A 19894-nucleotide genomic window follows, 5' to 3' on the forward strand; every position below is an offset into this window, starting at 1 on the left:
TGCCCCGTTCCTGCCCCGTTCCTGCCCCGTTCCTGCCCCGTTCCTGTCCCGTTCCTGCCCCGTTCCTGCCCCGTTCCTGCCCCGTTCCTGCCGCGCTCCTGCCCCGTTCCTGTCCCGTTCCTGCCCCGTTCCTGCCGCGCTCCTGCCCTGCTCCTGCCCCGTTCCTGCCCCGCTCCTGCCCCGTTCCTGCCCTGCTCCTGCCCCGTTCCTGCCCCGTTCCTGCCCTGCTCCTGCCCCGTTCCTGCCCCGCTCCTGCCCTGCTCCTGCCCCGCTCCTGCCCTGTTCCTGCCCCTCTCCTGCCCCGTTCCTGCCCCGTTCCTGCCCTGCTCCTGCCCTGCTCCTGCCCTGCTCCTGCCCTGCTCCTGACCCGCTCCTGCCCCTCTCCTGCCCCGTTCCTGCCCCTCTCCTGCCCCGTTCCTGCCCCGTTCCTGCCCCGTTCCTGCCCTGCTCCTGCCCCGTTCCTGCCCCGTTCCTGCCCTGCTCCTGCCCCGTTCCTGCCCCGCTCCTGCCCTGCTCCTGCCCCGCTCCTGCCCTGTTCCTGCCCCTCTCCTGCCCCGTTCCTGCCCCGCTCCTGCCCTGTTCCTGCCCCGCTCCTGCTCTTCTCCTGCCGCGCTCCTGCCCCGTTCCTGTCCCGTTCCTGCCCCATTCCTGCTCTTCTCCTGCCGCGCTCCTGCCCTGTTCCTGCCCCGCTCCTGCCCCGTTCCTGCCCCGTTCCTGTCCCGTTCCTGCTCTTCTCCTGCCGCGCTCCTGCCCCTCTCCTGCCCCGTTCCTGCCCCGTTCCTGCCCCTCTCCTGCCCCATTCCTGCTCTTCTCCTGCCGCGCTCCTGCCCCTCTCCTGCCCCGTTCCTGTCCCGTTCCTGCTCTTCTCCTGCCGCGCTCCTGCCCCTCTCCTGCCCCGTTCCTGCCCCGTTCCTGCCCCTCTCCTGCCCCATTCCTGCTCTTCTCCTGCCGCGCTCCTGCCCCGTTCCTGCCCCGTTCCTGCCCCGCTCCTGCCCCGCTCCTGCCGCGCTCCCGGTGCCCACAGTCTGTGAAACGCGGGTGGGGAAAGCCCCGGTGGAAGCCCAGAGGTGCCCGTAAAGCTGCCGAGGGCCCCGCCGTGCCCCGCTCAGACCGGCCTCCCAATGCCCGCGGCGAACGCGGGAGGGACGCGCCCATGGCCGGGGGCGCTGGGTCCCGCGGCGAGGGGAGATTTGGGCACCGGGCCCGGGCTGCTCCGTGCCCGCGGCGGGCACCGGCTCCAGCGGCAGCGCCGAGGGGTCCGAGGGTGGCAGAGCGGGGGAACGGGGCGATGCCGCGGGCAGAACCGGGGCTCGGGGCTGGTAGCACCGGGGCAGCGGCGGAGCGCCTGGCTGAGCCCCGGCGGGGCGGGATTGGCACCGGGAGGGACCGGGGCGGCACCGGGAGGGACCGGGGCGGGGCCGGGCGGCCCCGTCGGCTCTGCTGCGAGAAGCAGCCGGTGCCTCCTCCGGGGGAGCCGCGGACTCGTCTGGCTGCGGGGTGCGGGCGGCAGCGGCACCGGCACCGGGGCGAGACGGGCACCGGCAGCGGCACCGGAGCGCGGCCCGGCTCGGGACCGGGCGGGGCGGGGGAACCGGCCGGCTCCAATCCCGCCCCCCGGCGCGGGAGGAGGCGGTGGCCGAGCCAGCCCCGCGCCGCTCGCCCATGGCGACCCCCGGCCCCACGCGTGCCCCGGCCCCGGCGCGGAGCCGCCGCTGAGCGCCGCGCACCGGCACCGGCCCGGCGTCCAGGTAAGCGCCGCGGGCGGCCCCGGCTCGGCAGCGCCGGCCCCGGCTCGGCAGCGCCGGCCCCGGCTCGGCAGCACCGGCCCCGGGCACCTGCCCGGCCGCGGCCGCTCCCGCCCCGCCGCACCGGGAGCGGCGCCGGGGGTCCCGGCGGAGCCGCTTTCCGCCGCGCTCAGCCCCGGCGCTTGGCCGCTGTTTATTCCCCGGCGGGTCGGATGCTGCCGCCGCCGGACGGGGCAGAAGCGGAGCCCTGGGGGTGCCCCGGGGATGGGGAGCGGGGTGCCCGGCGCCGTGCCGGGGTCAGCGCGGCCGCCGCGGGGCTTCGGTTCGCACTTGGAGCCCGTCCCGGCACGCAGGAACACAAACACGGCTCGGGACGGCTCCGGGCCGCGGCAGGGAGGAGATGGCTCCTGTCTAAATATTAGTTTAAGGAACGGAAGGATCTCCAGGCGGCATCTCCAGCCCCGTCACCTTCTCGCAGCCCCGGCCGCGGCGCGGTGCTGACCTTGGCCAGAGCTCAGCTGGGGCTGGGGGTGAATTTTCCCCCATCCTCCAGCGAGGGAATTTCCCCCTCTCGCCGCGGTCTCTCCGAAGGCTTTAACAAAACAAGGCAGACCTCGGGTGTCTTTATTGCACATATATGGTAGCTTGTAGCCAGCACTGATTTAAATCCCGTCCTCGCTCCGGGAGCCGCTCCGCGATCAGGCGCTGCCTGAAGGACACGCTTTATCCCAGCGGGAGAAGGGGCTGGATGTGTGCTGAGATCCCAGCAGGATCCCAGTGGATCCCAAATTCTGCTCCTGGCTTCAGCGGCAGGAGCCTCTGCCTGGCACAGGGCAGGGAAACCGAGCGGGGAAGGAAGGGGCGTCTCTGTGCCGAATTGGAGGGGGTGTGAGCGCTTTCACCCTTTGGTTCCCACCCGAACCTGCCCGCTGTGGCAGCCGCACTCGGATTTGCTCCGCGCTGTGCCCCGGTGTCAACGCCCTCGGTGTCAGCACCGGGCCCCGGGCTCGTCCTGCGCAGCTCCGGGGGCTGCGGGGAGGATGAGACGTTCCCGGTGCCCCATCCCGGGATCGGGAGCAGCGCTGGGTGTCGGGGGCCGGTCCAGCTCGGTGCTGCCCGGAGGAAGGAGCGCGGGAGGTGCGGCGAGTCCCGGGGACACCGGGCTGGCCCCGCAGCCCTGCCCGGGGCTGCGGCACCTCAGGGCAGCGTGTGGCACCGGGGCCGGGCTCCTCCGGGCTTCCCGGCACCTTCCGGGCCTCGTGCTTGCGCTGGAAATGAAAAGAGCGGCTCCGCTTTGCCGTGGCACAGCCCGGGGGACGCGCAGGCACGGCGGATGGGCACCCCCGGTGACCGTGCCGGTGCTGGCCCGGCTGTGGTGGCACTGGGTGGCATTGCCATAACTCACATGGCACTCGGCCACCTCCCTCCTGCAGCCCCCTCGGGCCGTGGGGGCTCCAGGATGTGCTTTGAGGGTTGAGTCGCACCTTTGGGGGTCTGCAGGGATGGGTGTAAGATTTGCAAAATCCTCTTTTTGAGGTCAGGGTACCCCCCACGAGCCCTAAACACAGCCAGCCCATCCCAGAGCAGGTGGCACCTTGGCAGCACAGGGGGGGTGGCATTCAGAGCCCTGGCGTGCTGAGCCAGGCCTTGCCCTCACTGGGGTGGGTTTGGGGGGCACAAAGAGCTGGCAGCTGCCTCTCGATGCCACCCCTGCCCACGGAGCAGCTCGTGGCACCCAGCAGGGTGAGGGAGATGCTGAGGGGAGGGGAGAAGGCCCTGTGTGGGCTGGCATCAGGAGCTGAGGTAGTGCAGGGCTGGGGAGGGCTTTACTGGTGTGGGTTTGTTTTACTGGTGTGGGTCTGTGTTACTGGTGTGGGTCTGTTCTACTGGTGTGGGTCTGTTCTACTGGTGTGGGTTTGTGTTACTGGTGTGGGTTTATTTTACTGGTGTGTGTCTGTGTTACTGGTGTGGGTTTGTGTTACTGGTGTGGGTCTGTGTTACTGGTGTGGGTTTATTTTACTGGTGTGGGTCTGTGTTACTGGTGTGGGTCTGTGTTACTGGTGTGGGTTTGTGTTACTGGTGTGGGTCTGTGTTACTGGTGTGGGTTTGTGTTACTGGTGTGGGTTCGTGTTACTGGTGTGGGTCTGTTTTACTGGTGTGGGTTTATTTTACTGGTGTGTGTCTGTGTTACTGGTGTGGGTCTGTTCTACTGGTGTGGGTCTGTTCTACTGGTGTGGGTCTGTGTTACTGGTGTGGGTCTGTGTTACTGGTGTGGGTTTGTGTTACTGGTGTGGGTTTGTGTTACTGGTGTGAGTTTGTGTTACTGGTGTGTGTCTGTGTTACTGGTGTGGGTTTGTTTTACTGGCATCACTTGGCATCCCATGAGCACAGCCATGGGGTGGTCCAGTCTCCTGGTCAAGGTCAGCCACCTTCTCCAGCACCTCCATCAGTGGCTTGGACTGGAGGAATCCTCCCCAGCTGGGATTTTTCTGGGATTTGGGCCGTTTGGAGCAGCGTTTCCCTGCGAATCTTGGGGAAGAGGAAGAGGAGCTCCCTCCTGGCACATCGGAGCGAAGCCGTGGGAAGGGAAATGCCACGAGTGGCTCCGTTCCCATCTCTTCTCCCTCACAAAACCCAAACCAGGCTCGCTTTGTAGCCAGCATCCCGGAGCTAAATTGAAACAGCCTCTTTGCCACGGCGGTGTTCTTCAGAAAGCGTTTCCTGCTGCTGTGGCAGCCCCTCGCAGCGATGCCACTCCGGCAGCGCCGCTTTCGGGGCTGTTTCCATTCGGATGGAGCCACATTTCATTTCTTTTCCCGCAGCACAGGCTCCCTTTGAGCGGCTCCAGGCGCGCTGTCGGAGGGGAGGGAGCCAGGGCAGCTCCGAGGGGTCGGCGGCCCCGCAGCAGGAGACATCCCAGGAGGGGAAGTTCCTCCTCCAGCATCGCTCCCAGGCTGCAATAATCCAAAGCAGGAGTTGCGTTTTTCTCTGTTTCAGCAGCTTTTTTTGCGGCACGGGGAGCAGTGGTGCTTGGGCAGGGTGATGAATCCCATCCCGGAGCTCTGAGGATGGAGCTGATTCGGGAGCAGGGTCCTGCTTTTGTGGCTCCGGGCTTTAGGGAGACCCTTAATTAAATCTGGCCTGGTTTAGAGCTGGTTGCAAGCCCAGCCCTGGTCCTTCCCAGTGAGAAAACCGACTTTGCTCCATGGCTGCCATGTCTGGGTCTTGCTGGCGATGGCAGCGATGCAGAACTGACCAAACCCCACGGCTTGTGGGGGCCTTTTTGCCTTTAATAATGTTGATTTTGGCTGAAGGAGCTGCTTGGGAGCCCGGGGTGTATTTATTGCTGCTGTTGTCACTCCCACCAGGGCTGTGGGATTTGCTGGTGGCATCTGGTGGCGGACGGCACGGTGACACAGGGTAGAACCCCCAGTCCTGCTGCCCTGGAGCAGAGCAGGGCCTGCAAACCAAAATCCCAAATCCTTGCAGGGTCCATCCCAGTGGTTGTGCTCCCCAAGCTGTGCTGAGAGGAAAAGGCTGGGAATGCTCCCAGCAAGGTGCTGGAGCGGCTTTTTGGTTTTTCCCCTGGGTTTTTCCCTCTCTGCTGTGTCCTCGTGCAGCTTTGGGGACACCAAAGCCAGCCCAGACCTCGGGAGCGAACCGAAGCACCTTCACCCAGCTGGGAACATCCATCCCGTGCTCCCCGCAGGAAGGGCTGGCCTCTGATTGAACAGGGCAGCTGCTGTCTTCGTTAAGTGGTGTTGGCTTATTAAAAGCACATTTTTGAGGCTTAGCAGCTCCTTGGATCCGTCTGGAGGGACGGTGCCAGCGCTGGGGAGGATGCGGGAGGAGCAAAGCTCCGCTGAGCCGGGCTGGGCACCGACAGCATCACCCTGAACCGGGGCAAAACCCCCCCTGTTTGGTGTCCAAGAGAAGTTTAGGGAGGGAAAAGGAGAGGTTGGAAGGGTCCAGGCAGGATTTGGGTGGTGTGAACCCTCTGAGCACGGACAGAGCTGTGTCCCCGAGCATCGCTTGTGGTGGCATCTCCCGGACAGAGAAGGGATGGGGAGGAGGGGGGTCTGGCCCTCACCTGTCTCCAGGAGCAAGCCATGGAATCTTGGAATGGTTTGGGTTGGAAAGGACATTGGGCACGGACACGTCCCACTCTCCCAGGCTGTTCCAAGCCCTGGTTTGGACACTTCCAGGGATGGGGCAGCCCCAGCTGCTCTGGGCCATGAATCTGAGGATGGTCGGTGTTTTCTGTGCCTGACAGGACAGGACCAGCTGCCACCCCATTCCCACAGGCAGTGACAGAGAAATGCCCCAATCCATGTTTTCCTGGCGTTCTTTGGCCGTGCCGTTTTCTTCCAACAGCGCTTCCCCGAATTTCTTGTCGCTCTGAGCAGCCTCTGCTCTGGGAAAGGTGGAACACGGTCATGCAAAGGTGCAGATTGTCCCTGTCGGTGTCACCCGCCCCTCCCCTCGCTGCTGGTGGCAGCTCCTCTGCAGGAGTGTGGGCAGGGTTTGGGTGGCTGTGTTCCAGTTGTAATTGGTGTTTTTATGGCGGCAGGAGAAACGCTGCCAACCTTTCACCCACAGCTCAGCTGGGTCCGAGCTGGAGCCTCGGGAGAGGCCAGCGGGGTGGGAAGGGCAGAGTGGCCTCAGCTCTCCCCCCACACCGATATCCGGGCTGGGAGCAGAGGGAAAACTTTGCTTTTTAGGAAACCGTGTGGCTCTTCCCAGTGGGAAGGAGAGATCCCAGCAGGTTTTTCCTGCAGGGACAGGAGAGCTCAGGCATATGTCCACCCTCCTGGTATCACCACCTCCACATCCAAAGATCCAGCTGCCCTTCGGAGACCCTCCAGCTCTCCCCATCACCTCCAGCCCCCTTTCCCCCAAGCATCTCCCAGTTGTGAGATCGCTCTGGCTGCAATCCCCGTTCCCAGCCCGGAATTCCTCATCTGCTCTCTCTGCAGCAGCTCTAAGTGCTTCAATGTGTTGGCAGTCACCGCTGGAGTCGGCCGGTAAATCCTAATGGGATCCCAGTCCCTGCTCCAGCCAAAACCCACGGCGAGGGTTTAGCGCAAATTGGATTTGCGAAGCTCGCTGGGGTCTCGGTGCCCTCAGCAAAGCTCCCTAAATCCCCCGCGGGCGCCGGGAGGAGCCGGCTCCTCCTGTGCGGGATCGGTGCGGGGACGAGAGTGGGAAGAGCGGGGAGGAATTCCCAGCTCGGCGTGGGTATCCGCCGTGCTGCCTGCGGAGGATGTGCGTGGATGCTCATCCCGCGGGGATGCTCCCCCGGCCCAGCGCCCCTCCCCGCCCGCCCCGCATCCCGCAGGATGCTGGCTCGGGGCAGGATCTGTTTCCCGAGGGGTGAGAATGGGAATGATTCAGGTGTGGATAAGGTGAAACGCCGCGAAAAATCAGGAATTAATACCTGGAGTCATTCAAGGTGTTTTTCCAAGGGGGAAACTGAGGCACCCTGCGGCACAGGGAACCCCCCAAGGGATTTGGGGAATCCACAAGGGAGGAAACGCTACAAAACAGGGAGGTGGCCAAGCTGTGCTGTGGGAGGTGACCCCGTGGTGGCAGCCCTCCTGCCTCTGGCCTATTTCTCCCTCCCTGATCCCACCGAGGCCTTTTCCTTTCTTGGGAAAAAGGAGATTTTGCCCCCAGCGCAGCTCTCAGATACCAGCGGTGTCGAAACGGGCCCAGAGCGAAGCACATCTGGGGCCTGGGCTCCGTCTCGCTGCCAAAATTTAAGCTTTTAACCCTCTTTCCCGAGGCCCTGGGATTGTTCAAACAAGCCACAGTAATTAGTTTCCTCTGACAAACCACCCCTTTTTGGCATCGGGAGGTTTATTAATTCCGGGGGGGGGCGGGAGCGTCGCTCCGGATCCAAAAATAATTGACATTCAGAATCCAGGTTTTGGCAGGAGAGGGAAAATTTGGGCTGGAAAAGCAGCATCAGGCGTGCAGGAGGTTGGCACGGCAGCACCCAAAGGCTCCCAGCAGTGGGTGGGGGGTCCTTGGCTGGTGTTATCCCCGATTTCCTCCGTGGCCACATAAACCATTCTGGTTTTGGTGGGATTTCAAGCGATATAATTTGATTTTCTCTGCCCTTCAGCAAACGGGATCTGTCTGCCGGGAGTTTTCCTGCAGACATCCCCACCTCATTCCCAGTTTTGGCGTCACTCACCTCGAGCCACTGCTCTGCGGCCCCTGGGCAATACCCTGAGGAATTTTATCAGCAATTAATCTCTAATTACTCACCTCTTTCCGTGAAGGGCGGCTCTTGCTGCTGCTTAGACCTGACGGAATCGGCTTAGGGAGGGTTTTGGGTTGCTGCAGCCCTGGTGACCTTGGCGGGGCTGTCACACCTTGCGGGGTCAGCGGGGACACTGGGCTGGGAGCACAGACTGGGAGCACAAACTGGGAGCACAGACTGGGAGCACAGACTGGGAGCACAGACTGGGAGCACAAACTGGGAGCACAGACTGGGAGCACAGACTGGGAGCACAGACTGGGAGCATAAACTGGGAGCACAGACTGGGAGCACAGACTGGGAGCACAGACTGGGAGCACAGACTGGGAGCACAGACTGGGAGCATAAACTGGGAGCACAGACTGGGAGCACAGACTGGGAGCACAGACTGGGAGCATAAACTGGGAGCACAGACTGGGAGCACAAATTGGGAGCATAAACTGGGAGCACAGACTGGGAGCACAGACTGGGAGCACAGACTGGGAGCATAAACTGGGAGCACAGACTGGGAGCACAGACTGGGAACACAGACTGGGAACACAAACTGGGAGCATAAACTGGGAGCATAAACTGGGAGCACAAACTGGGAGCACAGACTGGGAGCACAGACTGGGAGCATAAACTGGGAGCACAGACTGGGAGCACAGGCTGGGAGCACAAACTGGGAGCATAAACTGGGAGCACAGACTGGGAGCACAGACTGGGAACACAGACTGGGAACACAAACTGGGAGCATAAACTGGGAGCACAGACTGGGAACACAAATTGGGAGCACAGACTGGGAGCACAGACTGGGAGCACAAACTGGGAGCACAAACTGGGAGCACAGACTGGGAGCACAGACTGGGAGCAAAAACTGGGATCATAAACTGGGAGCACAAACTGGGAGCTCACACCACACCGCCCATGCCCACCCCACGAGGACTTTTCAATGCTGTGGCTGCTTTTTTAGCTGGCAAGGGAATAAATATCCGCCAAGTGCGCGGGTTTGGCGCTGTTCGTCAGGGCTGGGGGGTGTCGGGGGGCAGATCTCGGCCAGGTGTCCCCCCAGGCTCTGCACAGCCACCCCCAGGTGTCCCCGAGCCGGGCTGGGGGACACTGCAGGGAGCCGTGCTGCATCAAGCCACGCTTTTATTTCCTGCTGATTTATATTGCAGCTGCATTCCCAGCCTCCGGCGTGTCCCGGCGAGTGCCGGGGACGGGGATGGGGAGGAACCGAGGGAAGCCGAGGCTGGAGGGCAAAGCAGCATCGTTGTCTGCCCTTGCAGGGATGAGCCGAGCCCAGCTGGGCTGGACTGGGACTGAACTGGGACTAACTGGGACTGAACTGGTCCCAGCACGGGGACAGAAATCCCCGCTCGGCTCCGCATCCAGAGGGATTCCTCCCGCCGGGCGCCCGCTGCGGATCCCGTTAATTAATGAGATGAAAGCCCACGCGAGACCTCCGGGGAAGGAATCAAAGGCTCCGCCGCAGCTTCCCGGGGCACGGATTTATCCCTGCGGGCCGGCAGCTTCCCCGCATCCCAGCGCCGAGCAGGATGGAGGGAACGGGGTGAGACGGGTCAGCACCGCCCCGAGGCTTCCCCGCACAAAGCCAGCCCCAAAATGGGTCTGGGGGCAGCTCCTGGGGGTGGGGGGACACGGGGGGTCGCGGCCGCGGGGTCTCTGGGTTGGGGGCACCGGAGCTGTGTTCATGCCAGGATTTCCATCCCCGGCTCGGCTCGGGCACGGGATGGTGGCCCTGCCATGCAGGGGTGGCTCAAGGTGCCCCTCGGCCCTGGCACACTTTGGGATTTTCCTCCCCTGTGTGCGCCTTTCCCTCCTGGAAGGGCTCCCGGACCCCTCCCTGGCAGGATTTGTTCTGTTCCTGTAGGTACCGTGGGATTTGGGAATTTGGGAATTTGGGAATTTGGGACAGGGCATCTCCTCCCCTGTGTGGGGTCTGGCTGTGCTGGGGGCTCTGGGGGTCCTGTGCCTGCTCATTCCCAGTGATGCCCTTTGGTGTCTGGGATGTTGGATATGGGTGGGTCAGTGTCCCCAAATCCCTGCCTGGTCCTGGTGCCTCCTCCTTTGGGCTGCTTTGGCTCAGACAAATCCAAAGTGAGGGAAAATTCCAAACGGTTGGGCGGGATTTGGAACAGCCTGGGATAGTGGAAGGTGTGGAAGGCGTGGAAGGTCTGGAAGATATGGAATGTGTGGAAGGTCTTGAAGGTCTGGAAGATGTGGAAGGTGTGGAAGGTGTGGAAGGTGTGGAAAATGTGGAAGGTGTGGAAGGTGTAGAAGATGTGGAAGTGTGGAAGGTGTGGAAGGTGTGGAAGAAGGTCTGGAAGGTCTGGAAGGTGTGGAAGATGTGGAAGTGTGGAAGGTGTGGAAGGTCTGGAAGATGTGGAAGGTGTGGAAGGTGTCGAAGGTGTAGAAGGTATAGAAGATGTGGAAGTGTGGAAGGTGTGGAAGGTGTGGAAGAAGGTCTGGAAGGTCTGGAAGGTGTGGAAGGTGTGGAAGGTGTGGAAGAAGGTCTGGAAGGTCTGGAAGGTGTGGAAGGTGTGGAAGGTGTGGAAGAAGGTCTGGAAGGTCTGGAAGGTGTGGAAGGTGTGGAAGGTGTAGAAGATGTGGAAGTGTGGAAGGTGTGGAAGGTGTCGAAGGTGTAGAAGGTATAGAAGATGTGGAAGTGTGGAAGGTGTGGAAGGTGTAGAAGATGTGGAAGTGTGGAAGGTGTGGAAGGTGTGGAAGGTGTGGAAGGTGCCCCTGCCCATGGCAGGGGTGCCATGGATGGGCTTTAAAGTCCCTTGCAACCCAAACCAATCTGTGATTCTCTGGGATGGTGGGAATTTGAATGTGGTCACAACAAGAGCTGCTCCATTGGGTGGAAACTTCTCAGGCTTCCTTCTCCAAGCACAACTTGGCGTGGCCACCACCCCTGGCATGGTCCCCAGCACCACGGGGTGCCCTTGGCCGATCCATCCCCATCCCACCGGCTCCGTGGGGAGCCTTTTCCTTCTGATTTCCGCCGTGTTGAGGGCGTTGGGGTGGGTTTGTTGCTCTCCAGCTGTTGGGGGAGATGAAAACCAAACCCGCCGTAATTCAGCCCGAACGTAAATGTCATGGCAGCGTGGGAACGAGGGCGTTTGGCGTGCTCGGCCCGCGGGCTTTGGGAACGCTGGAGCTCCTCCTGCCCCACACATCCCACCTCCCTCTCCTCCATCCCACCTCCCTCTCCTCCATCCCTCTTCCCTCTCCTCCATCCCACCTCCCTCTCCTCCATCCCACCTCCCTCTCCTCCATCCCACCTCCCGCTCTTCCATCCCACCTCCCTCTCCTCCATCCCTCCTCCCTCTCCTCCATCCCACCTCCCTCTGAACCATTCCATCTCTGTCTCCATCCTCCCATTTCCCTCTCCCCACCCCATTTCCCTCTCCCACCCCATTTCCCTCTCCCCACCCCATTTCCCTCTCCCCCACCCCATTTCCCTCTCTCACCCCATTTCCCTCTCCCACCCCATTTCCCTCTCCCCATCCCATTTCCCTCTCCCACCCCATTTCCCTCTCCCCCACCCCATCTCCCTCTCCCACCCCATTTCCCTCTCCCCACCCCATTTCCCTCTCCCCCACCCCATTTCCCTCTCTCACCCCATTTCCCTCTCCCACCCCATTTCCCTCTCCCCCACCCCATTTCCCTCTCTCACCCCATTTCCCTCTCCCACCCCATCTCCCTCTCCCCACCCCATTTCCCTCTCCCCCACCCCATTTCCCTCTCTCACCCCATTTCCCTCTCCCACCCCATTTCCCTCTCCCACCCCATCTCCCTCTCCCGTGGCTCCGGGCCCAGCTCCAGCTCCCTCTCCGGGGTCACCCCTCACCCAGGGGTGCCCCAAACCCCTCCCAGCGGAGCAGGGCCGCACCCCAGGGCCGGGGCTGTGCCTGTTTGTGGTCGGCCCTTTTGGGGGGGCCTGGGGGAAGCTGGGGAGGAGCTCTGGAGCTGCTGGGCTGGATTGCACCGAGGCAAAGCAGAACCATGTGTCCCACACAGCTCTGCTTCTGCTTAGGGGGAGTGGGAAGGGCTGGAGGGGAGGAGGAGGAGCAGGGATGAGCTGAGGGTGCCCCGTGGCCTCTGCTGGGGTTGGCATTCAGAGCTCGAGGCCGTGCCAGTGCCAGGCTGCCAGTGCTGCCGGCGGGGATGAGGTGCCCCTCGTCCCCAGAGCAGAGCTGGAGATGGAATCAGGGACATTTCCCCCTCCTTTGTGCACCCACTTGCTGTCAAAAGGGCAGGAAAATCCAACAGGTCCACCTGGATCAGGGTTTGGGGCTTTTTATCCTCTCAATGCTCCCAGATTTGGGGACATTTTGGCATTTTGTGACCAGTTTGACACAGGGGCACTGCAGGTTCCAGTCCTCCCAGCGCAGCACCTGCCCTGGCCGGCACTGCTGGGCACACCGATGCTGTTTGGGAAGGTTCAATCCCCAAGGAAGCATTTTGGGAGCTGGTGATAAATTTTGGGGAAGGTCTGATGCGATTTTGGGAAGGTCTGAAGAAGTTTTGGGGGAAAATTCTAGGGACAATATGAGGGAGTTTTTGGGAAAATCTGAAGGATTTTTGGGCACAGTCTGAGGACATTTTTAGGGAAAATCTGAGGGAGTTTTTCATATGGTCTGAGGCAGTTTTGGGGAAGATCTGAGGCAGCCTTGGGAACAATCTGCCTCTCCACCACCCTCACCCTCTCCAGGACAGCCCAGCCCCATCCTGCGAGCAGGACCCGGCGTTGAGCCGGAGCTGCTGCTGGAGGAGCAGCCTCCGGAGCTGCTGCCCATGGAAATTGTTTAATTCCTGCGGGATGAGTCACGAGGAGCCGGGATTTCAAAGCAGCTTGGCTCCCATGTAAGGCACTCAAATAAACAGTGTGTGGCAGGTGGAAGCTCTCTCTGATGTCCCGTCAAGGCCTCCGACTTTCCAAGTGTTTTGCATTGCCAAAAATCCTTCGGCCACACCGTGGCTTCATCCATTCTTGAGGCTGGGCTCTGGAAAATAATGAATCAATGCCCGGAAACATGAATCGACGGAAAATTTATGGCACACTTAGAATATAATGTCTTTTGGGTCCTCTGCTTTGAAGCATCAGCGCTGGAAGTTTTGGCATCTCCTTCTTTCAATCCTTCAACGAGGAGGATTTAGGGAAAAAAAAATTATAAATTCACTTTTCGCCCTCATGACTCTGTGAGCTTTAAGGAGCCCGTGGATGTCGGAAACAAATCCCAAGAGTCTGCTGGAAAAACGGGGAGTGGGGTTGAAAAACAAGAGCACTGGGGAAAAATGAGAGTGTGAAAAGTGAAGGATGCCAGAGAACCCCAAACTCTTCACTTTCTGCGGGCAAAAAAATGTCTGCGGGGATGGAGCTGCTGGATTTTGATTTATCAGGAAAAACAAGTGGAAACACCGTCATCGCTGGAAGCGTCCAAGGCCAGGTTGGACAGGGCTGGTCTGGGGCTTTTTAGAGCAAAAGAAACCAAGAGCAAAGCCCGGAATAACTTTGTTGTTATTGTTTTGCACATTGGAGCTGGGATTTGAGTCTTTCGAAAGGTCACAGGCGAGTGGGTGGGGGCCAGGATTTCTGGCTGCCGGAACGGGAGGTTTTTTTATGGGACGTGCAGCGAGGCTGCAACCGCTCTCCTAAAATTTTATGGGCCTGCAAGAAGCCAGAGGCCCTTTCTCAGGTGGTGGGATCGAGTGTCACAGCCCTGCTCCAGCCCAGCCTTTTCCTCCCCGGAGCAGGACAAAGGGGGCTGAGCCCCCCTGGGTGCTGGAGGTTCAGCTCAGGGCTTGGTGTGATCCCACTGCTGGTGGTTCACCGTGGAATTCACCTCCCAGAGTACCCGACATCAGCTGTTAAAAGCTGTTTGTTCTCCAGGAGAGCAGAACAAAGTGTCCTTCTCCCCCCCAAACCCTCCCCTGGGGCTGCTGGTTCTTCACAAATCCTTCACTTGCAACGATTTTGTCCAGGAACAAACTGGGCTTCTCTTGGTCCTGCACCACTGAGCACCAATCCTGCTGGGAAGGGTTTGGATGCCAGGGAATTTCTCTTCCCTGCTCCTGCTTTTATTTCCAGGGTGAAATCTGAGCTGAAGGCACCTGATTATCGTGGAATTCCAGACTGGGAACTTAAATATCCAGTCTCACCCCCTGCCATGGGCAGGGACATCTTCCACTGTCCCAGGCTGCTCTAAGCCCCATCCAGCCTGGCCTTGGACACTTCCAGGGATCCAGGAGCAGCCACAGCTTCTCTGGGAAATTCATTCCGGGGCCTCACCACCCTCCCAGCCAGGAGTTTCATCCCAATATCCCACCTATCCCTGCCCTCTGGCAGTGGGAGCCGCTCCCCGTGTCCCATCACCATTGTCACTATGTCCTGTCAGGATGATGAACGTGGAGGTGAACACACCTGGCATTCTCCATCCTCCCCCATCCTCTGGCATCATCTTCCATCATCCTCCATCCTTCTCCATCCTCTGCCATCATCTTCCATCATCCTCCATCCTCCCCCATCTTCTTCCATCCTCTGCCATCATCTTCCATCTTTCTCCATCCTCCTCCAACCTCCTCCATCTTCTTCCGTCCTCCCCCATCCTGTCATCATCTTCCATCATCTTCCATCATCCTCTATCCTCCTCCATCCTCCATCCTCCATTCTCCATCCTCCCCCATCATCTTCCATAATTTTCAATCCTCCTCCATCCTCTTCCATCCTCCTCCATCCCCCATCACTCTCCTGCAGGATGGGGAGCCCGGGATGAATCCTGGGAGCAGACAGGGCTGGCACCACCCCCGTCCAGTTCTCCCAGTTCTCCCAGTGCTCCCAGTTCTCCCAGTGCTCCCAGTTCTCCCAGTGCTCCCAGTTCTCCCAGTTCTCCCAGTGCTCCCAGTTCTCCCAGTTCTCCCAGTGTTCCCAGTTCTCCCAGTTCTCCCAGTGCTCCCAGTTCTCCCAGCAGCCTCTCCCAGCTCCCATTCCCGGTGTCCAGGCCAGCGCCGCCGCTCCAGACCCGCTGGGATTCCATCCTCTTCCCTCCTTATAAGGCCAAACGATTCTTTTTCTATCTTGGCGTTGTTTATGCCCCGTTGCAAATATTCCGACTCTGGCTGCAATGGTCCTGTAACCTCCAGGGGATCTCGTTCCTGTTGGTGCATCCCAGAAAATCCCATAAAATCAGGGGATGTGCTGCTGAGGGGGTGGTCACAGCCCTTCGTGGTGTTTTCTACAATAAAAATAAAAGCAAGCCTGTCAAATCCCAGTTTAAACCAAACATTTCCCCCCAGTAAATTCTATCTGGTAAATACTATAAAGCTGGGATTGGGTTTTTTTTTCCTTTTCTCCATTTTTTTCCCCCTTTTTTTTTTGTTTTGTTTTGGTTTTTGGTGGTTTTTTTTTTTTTTTTTAATGCCCCACCAGAAAATTTATTTAAAAAGCAAAAATATTTGGAGTTTTCAGGGAGCTGAAATAAATATAGGAGCCAGGAGGTGGAAGGACAGGGACATCAAACCCATCAGAGCCAGGGGCTCCTCCTGCTGCTCTCTGCTTCCCAAGGGAACGTGCCAGGGAAGAGGCGTCCCAGGTGTCCCCAGGTGTCCCCAGGTGTCCCCAGGTGTCCCTGGGGTGACAGGAGTGTCCCTGTCCTCAGCCACTGCGAGGAAACCTGGATGGAGGCAGGGGCAGCGGGATCCCACCGGGCAGGGCAGCTCTGTGTGTTGGGAAGGGGTGGGATGAGGCCACCAGCTTGTCCCCAGCGGTGTCACCTCATCCTCATTGGTGCCACTATGTCCCCATTGCTGCCACCTCATGTCCACTGGTGTCACCTCATCCCCAGTGGTGTCACCTTGTCCCCATTGGTGCCACCTCATTCCTATTGGTGCCATCTCATCCCCATTGGTGTCACCTTGTCCCCATTGCTGCCACCTCATGTCCACTGGTGTCACCTCATCCCCAGTGGTGTCCCCTCACCCCCAGTGGTGTCACTTCATCCCCACTGGTGTCACCTCATTCCCATTGGTGTCACCTTGTCCCCATTGGTGCCACCTCATTCCTATTGGTGTCCTCTTATCCCCATTGGTGTCACCTTGTCCCCATTGCTGCCATCTCATCCCCACTGGTGTCACCTTGTCCCCATTGCTGCCATCTCATCCCCAGTGGTGTCACCTCATCCCCAGTGATGCCACCTCATCCCCAGTGGTGTCACCTCATCCCCATTGGTGTCACCTTGTCCCCATTGGTGCCACCTCATTCCTATTGGTGTCCTCTTATCCCCATTGGTGTCACCTTGTCCCCATTGGTGTCACCTTGTCCCCATTGCTGCCATCTCATCCCCAGTGGTGTCACTTCATCCCCAGTGATGCCACCTCATCCCCACTGGTGTCACCTCATCCCCACTGGTGTCACCTCATTCCTATTGGTGTCCTCTTATCCCCATTGGTGTCACCTTGTCCCCATTGCTGCCATCTCATCCCCACTGGTGTCACCTCACCCCCACTGGTGTCCCCTTATCCCCACTGGTGCCACCTCATTCCCATTGGTGTCACCTTGTCCCCATTGCTGCCATCTCATCCCCACTGGTGTCACCTCACCCCCACTGGTGTCCCCTTATCCCCATTGGTGCCACCTCATCCCCATTGCCACCACCAGCCCCAAGCCGCCTTTCCCACCCATCAGCACATCCCTGGGCTGCCCCTCGTGCCTCAGTTTCCCATCTCAGCACGGTGCCGGTGTTGGGAAGGGAGGAGCTGGAGCCGAGGGGATCCCACAGGGAGAATCCCACAGGGAGGATCCCACAGGGGGGATCCCACAGTGAAGATCCCACAGGGGGGATCCCACAGGGAGGATCCCACAGGGAGGATCCCACATGGAGGATCCCACATGGAGGATCCCACAGGGAGGATCCCAGATCCCACAGGGAGGATCCCACAGGGAGGATCCCACAGGGGGGATCCCACAGGGAGGATCCCACAGGGAGGATCCCACAGGGAGGATCCCAGATCCCACAGGGAGGATCCCAGATCCAACAGGGAGGATCCAACAGGGCGGATCCCACAGGGAGGATCCCAGATCCCACAGGGAGGATCCCAGATCCCACAGGGGGGATCCCCGAGGGGGGATCCCCCATCCCAAGGCACAGGGAGGGAGGGAGGAGGGAGGAAGGGGCTCCGGGGGCTTGGGGCACGCATTAAGGATGTTTGTTTTGCCTGTTTTGCAGAGTTTCAATGTTCTGACTTGCTCTAAGATGAAGGTATGGAAGTTTGCAGCCATTGCATCGATGCTCCTCAGTTCCATGTTATCCATTTTAGTTTGTAGAGACATGTTCAGCGGAAGCCGGGAATTCAGCCCCTTGCCTTCCTCGCCGTCTTCCTCACGGGATTCCTCCTCCTCCTCCTCCTCTTCTTCCTCCTCCTCCTCCTCCTCCTCCTCCTCGCTGCTGGCGGCTCCGCGGAGATCCCCACGGGCCCTGCAACGCCACGGCTCTCTGCTGGCCCAGTGTAAGCTCCTGCTCCCCCATCCCGGGGTCATTGTCCCCCCCGGCCCCAAAGATCCCCCAAATCCCTCTGGGGTCATTCCCTGCCCTCTCCTGCATCCGAACATCCCCTTTGGCAGGGTTTAAACAAGAACTTGGGGCGAGCAGGGGGCACTGGGCACCAAACTTTGGTGTGAACACAGCAGCTCTCCACAGAGGGAAACTCAAACAGTTTGAGCAAAGAAAGCTGCTTTTATTCCCTTCCAAATGGCTCTTTTTTGATAATTTTTTTTTTTTTTTTTTGTTCCGTGCTATTTTTTACAAATGGAAAATGTCAAACGGGAGCTGAAGATGAGGGCACGGCAGCAGCTCCCCCTGCTCACCCCTCGGTGCTCCCTGAGGGCTGGAAATCCCCACGTGTTTGTTTTGATTCCAAACCAGAGGAACTGCTTTTTTTTGGGTGGAAATTTGGAAATCGTTGACAAGCTGTCAAATCATGCTTTCCTCTGTCTTTCCTGTGCCTCCTGCGGAGCTGAGCTGGAATAACCCTGGATTTCGGGTTGGGACAAAGGGATGTGGGTGGTGCCAGCACTTTCTGTTGGCTGCTGGCCCTGGGGACTCAGGGGCAGCCCTTGGGGTCTTGGGGCTCCCAGACCACAGTGAAACAGTGCAAAAAGGAAATTTATTTGGGCTTCTCCCCAAATCCACCCGCCCCAAGGGACCTCCATCCTCAGGGATGTTCACCCAGCCAAGGGAATTTTTGTTCCGGAATTTTCCTCCACCTTAAGGCACCTGGAGGTTCCTCATCCATGGAGGATCTCCCATCTCAGGTGGCCTCCATCCAGGTGGATGTTAACCCACCCTGGGAATCTCCATCCTTGGAGTCATGCACCCCAAGGAACTTTCTTCCTGGAGGATGTTTACCCACCCCAGGGAATCTCCATCCTGGGGAATGTCCACCCACCCCAGGGAATCTCCATCCTGGGGAATGTCCACCCACCCCACGGAATTTCCATCCCAAGGTTATCCACCCACCCCAGGGAATCTCCATCCTGGGGGATGTCCACCCACCCCAGGGAATCCCCATCCTGGGGGATGTTCACCCACTCCAGGGAATCTCCATCCTGGGGGATGTTCATGGGGGATGTTCACCCACTCCAGGTAATCTCCATCCTGACGTTATCCACCCACTCCAGGGAATCTCCATCTTGGGGGATGTTCACGCACCCCAGACAATCTCCATCCTGGGGAATGTCCACCCACTCCAGGGAATCTCCATCCCGAGGCTACCCACCCACCCCAAGTCACCTCCATCCCGGAGGACCCCGAGACCCTCACCCATGGAGGATCTCCCATCTCAGGCCACCTCCACCCACCCCATCAACCCCCACCCGCCCTGGGGACACCCGCTAACGGCGTCCCCTCCTCTTGCAGACGGCGCCTTGCTGGAGAGCTACACGGAGGGCGAGATCCGCCAGCTGATCTCGGCGCTGGTGGAGCGCTACCGCCAGGCCATGAACTCGGGCGGGCACGAGCTGCCGCTGTTCCCTCGCGCCGGCAGCCGCAGGAAACGCGCCCGCGCCCGCCACAAACCCTGCGAGCTGCGCGAGCTGGAGGTCAGCGTCAGCGAGCTGGGCCTGGGCTACGAGTCGGACGAGACGGTTCTGTTCCGCTACTGCAGCGGCACCTGCGAGGCCGCCGTGCGCAGCTACGACCTCTCCCTCAAGAGCATGAGGAGCCGCAGAAAGATCCGGAAGGAGAAGATCCGGGCCCGGCCATGCTGCAGGCCGCTGGCCTACGACGACGACGTGTCCTTCCTGGACGCCTACAACCGCTACTACACCGTCAACGAGCTGTCGGCCAAGGAGTGCGGCTGCGTGTGACGGGGCCACCCGGGCACGGGGACCGGGATGGAGGCTGGAGCGGCCGGAGGAGGAGAGACTGAGCCGCCGGCGTGTCCCTCGGTGCTGCCGGCGTGTCCATCGGTGCTGCCGGCGTGTCCCTCGGTGCCGCCGGCGTGTCCCTCGGTGCCACCGGCATGTCCCTCGGTGCCGCCGGCGTGTCCCTCGGTGCCGCCGGCGTGTCCCTCGGTGCCGCCGGCGTGTCCCTCGGTGCTGCCGGCGTGTCCCTCGGTGCAGCCGGCGTGTCCCTCGGTGCCGCCACCACGCCGGCCGCGTGGGACTAGAGACGCGGCCGCGGCGGAGGCGGCTGGAGCGGTGACGGCGGCTTGAGGCTGTTGTCCCCTCTGCGGGTGGCCCGGCGGTCCCTGCTGAGGTGACAGTGGGTGTGCAACGTGCGCGGGGCGTGCCCAGCCCTCGGCGCGCGCGGCCCGCACGGCGTCACGCCTGTCACGCGTGTCACGCGTGTCACAGGCCAGGTTACCTGCACAGGGGGACCCG

General features: G+C 60.5%; 1 protein-coding gene across 2 annotated transcripts; it reads left to right on the forward strand.

The window, feature by feature from the left end:
- The first annotated feature begins 1514 nt into the window (after positions 1-1514).
- Positions 1515-19497, forward strand: NRTN (neurturin). 2 transcript variants are annotated; one of them, XM_085562226.1, is made up of 3 exons: positions 1515-1748; positions 17241-17520; positions 18930-19497. In XM_085562226.1, the coding sequence occupies exons 2-3, from the start codon at positions 17268-17270 to the stop codon at positions 19376-19378; spliced, it is 702 nt and encodes a 233-aa protein (XP_085418352.1). In that variant the 5' UTR covers positions 1515-1748; positions 17241-17267; the 3' UTR covers positions 19379-19497. The 2 variants fall into 2 exon arrangements, with proteins under 2 accessions (XP_085418352.1, XP_021400794.2); XM_021545119.4 differs by lacking the exon at positions 1515-1748 and having other exon boundaries at positions 17111-17520.
- Positions 19498-19894: the final 397 nt, after the last annotated feature.

The sequence above is a fragment of the Lonchura striata genome, chromosome 28, assembly GCF_050655825.1.
Source record: "Lonchura striata isolate lonStrDom1 chromosome 28, ASM5065582v1, whole genome shotgun sequence".
NCBI lineage: Eukaryota > Metazoa > Chordata > Aves > Passeriformes > Estrildidae > Lonchura > Lonchura striata.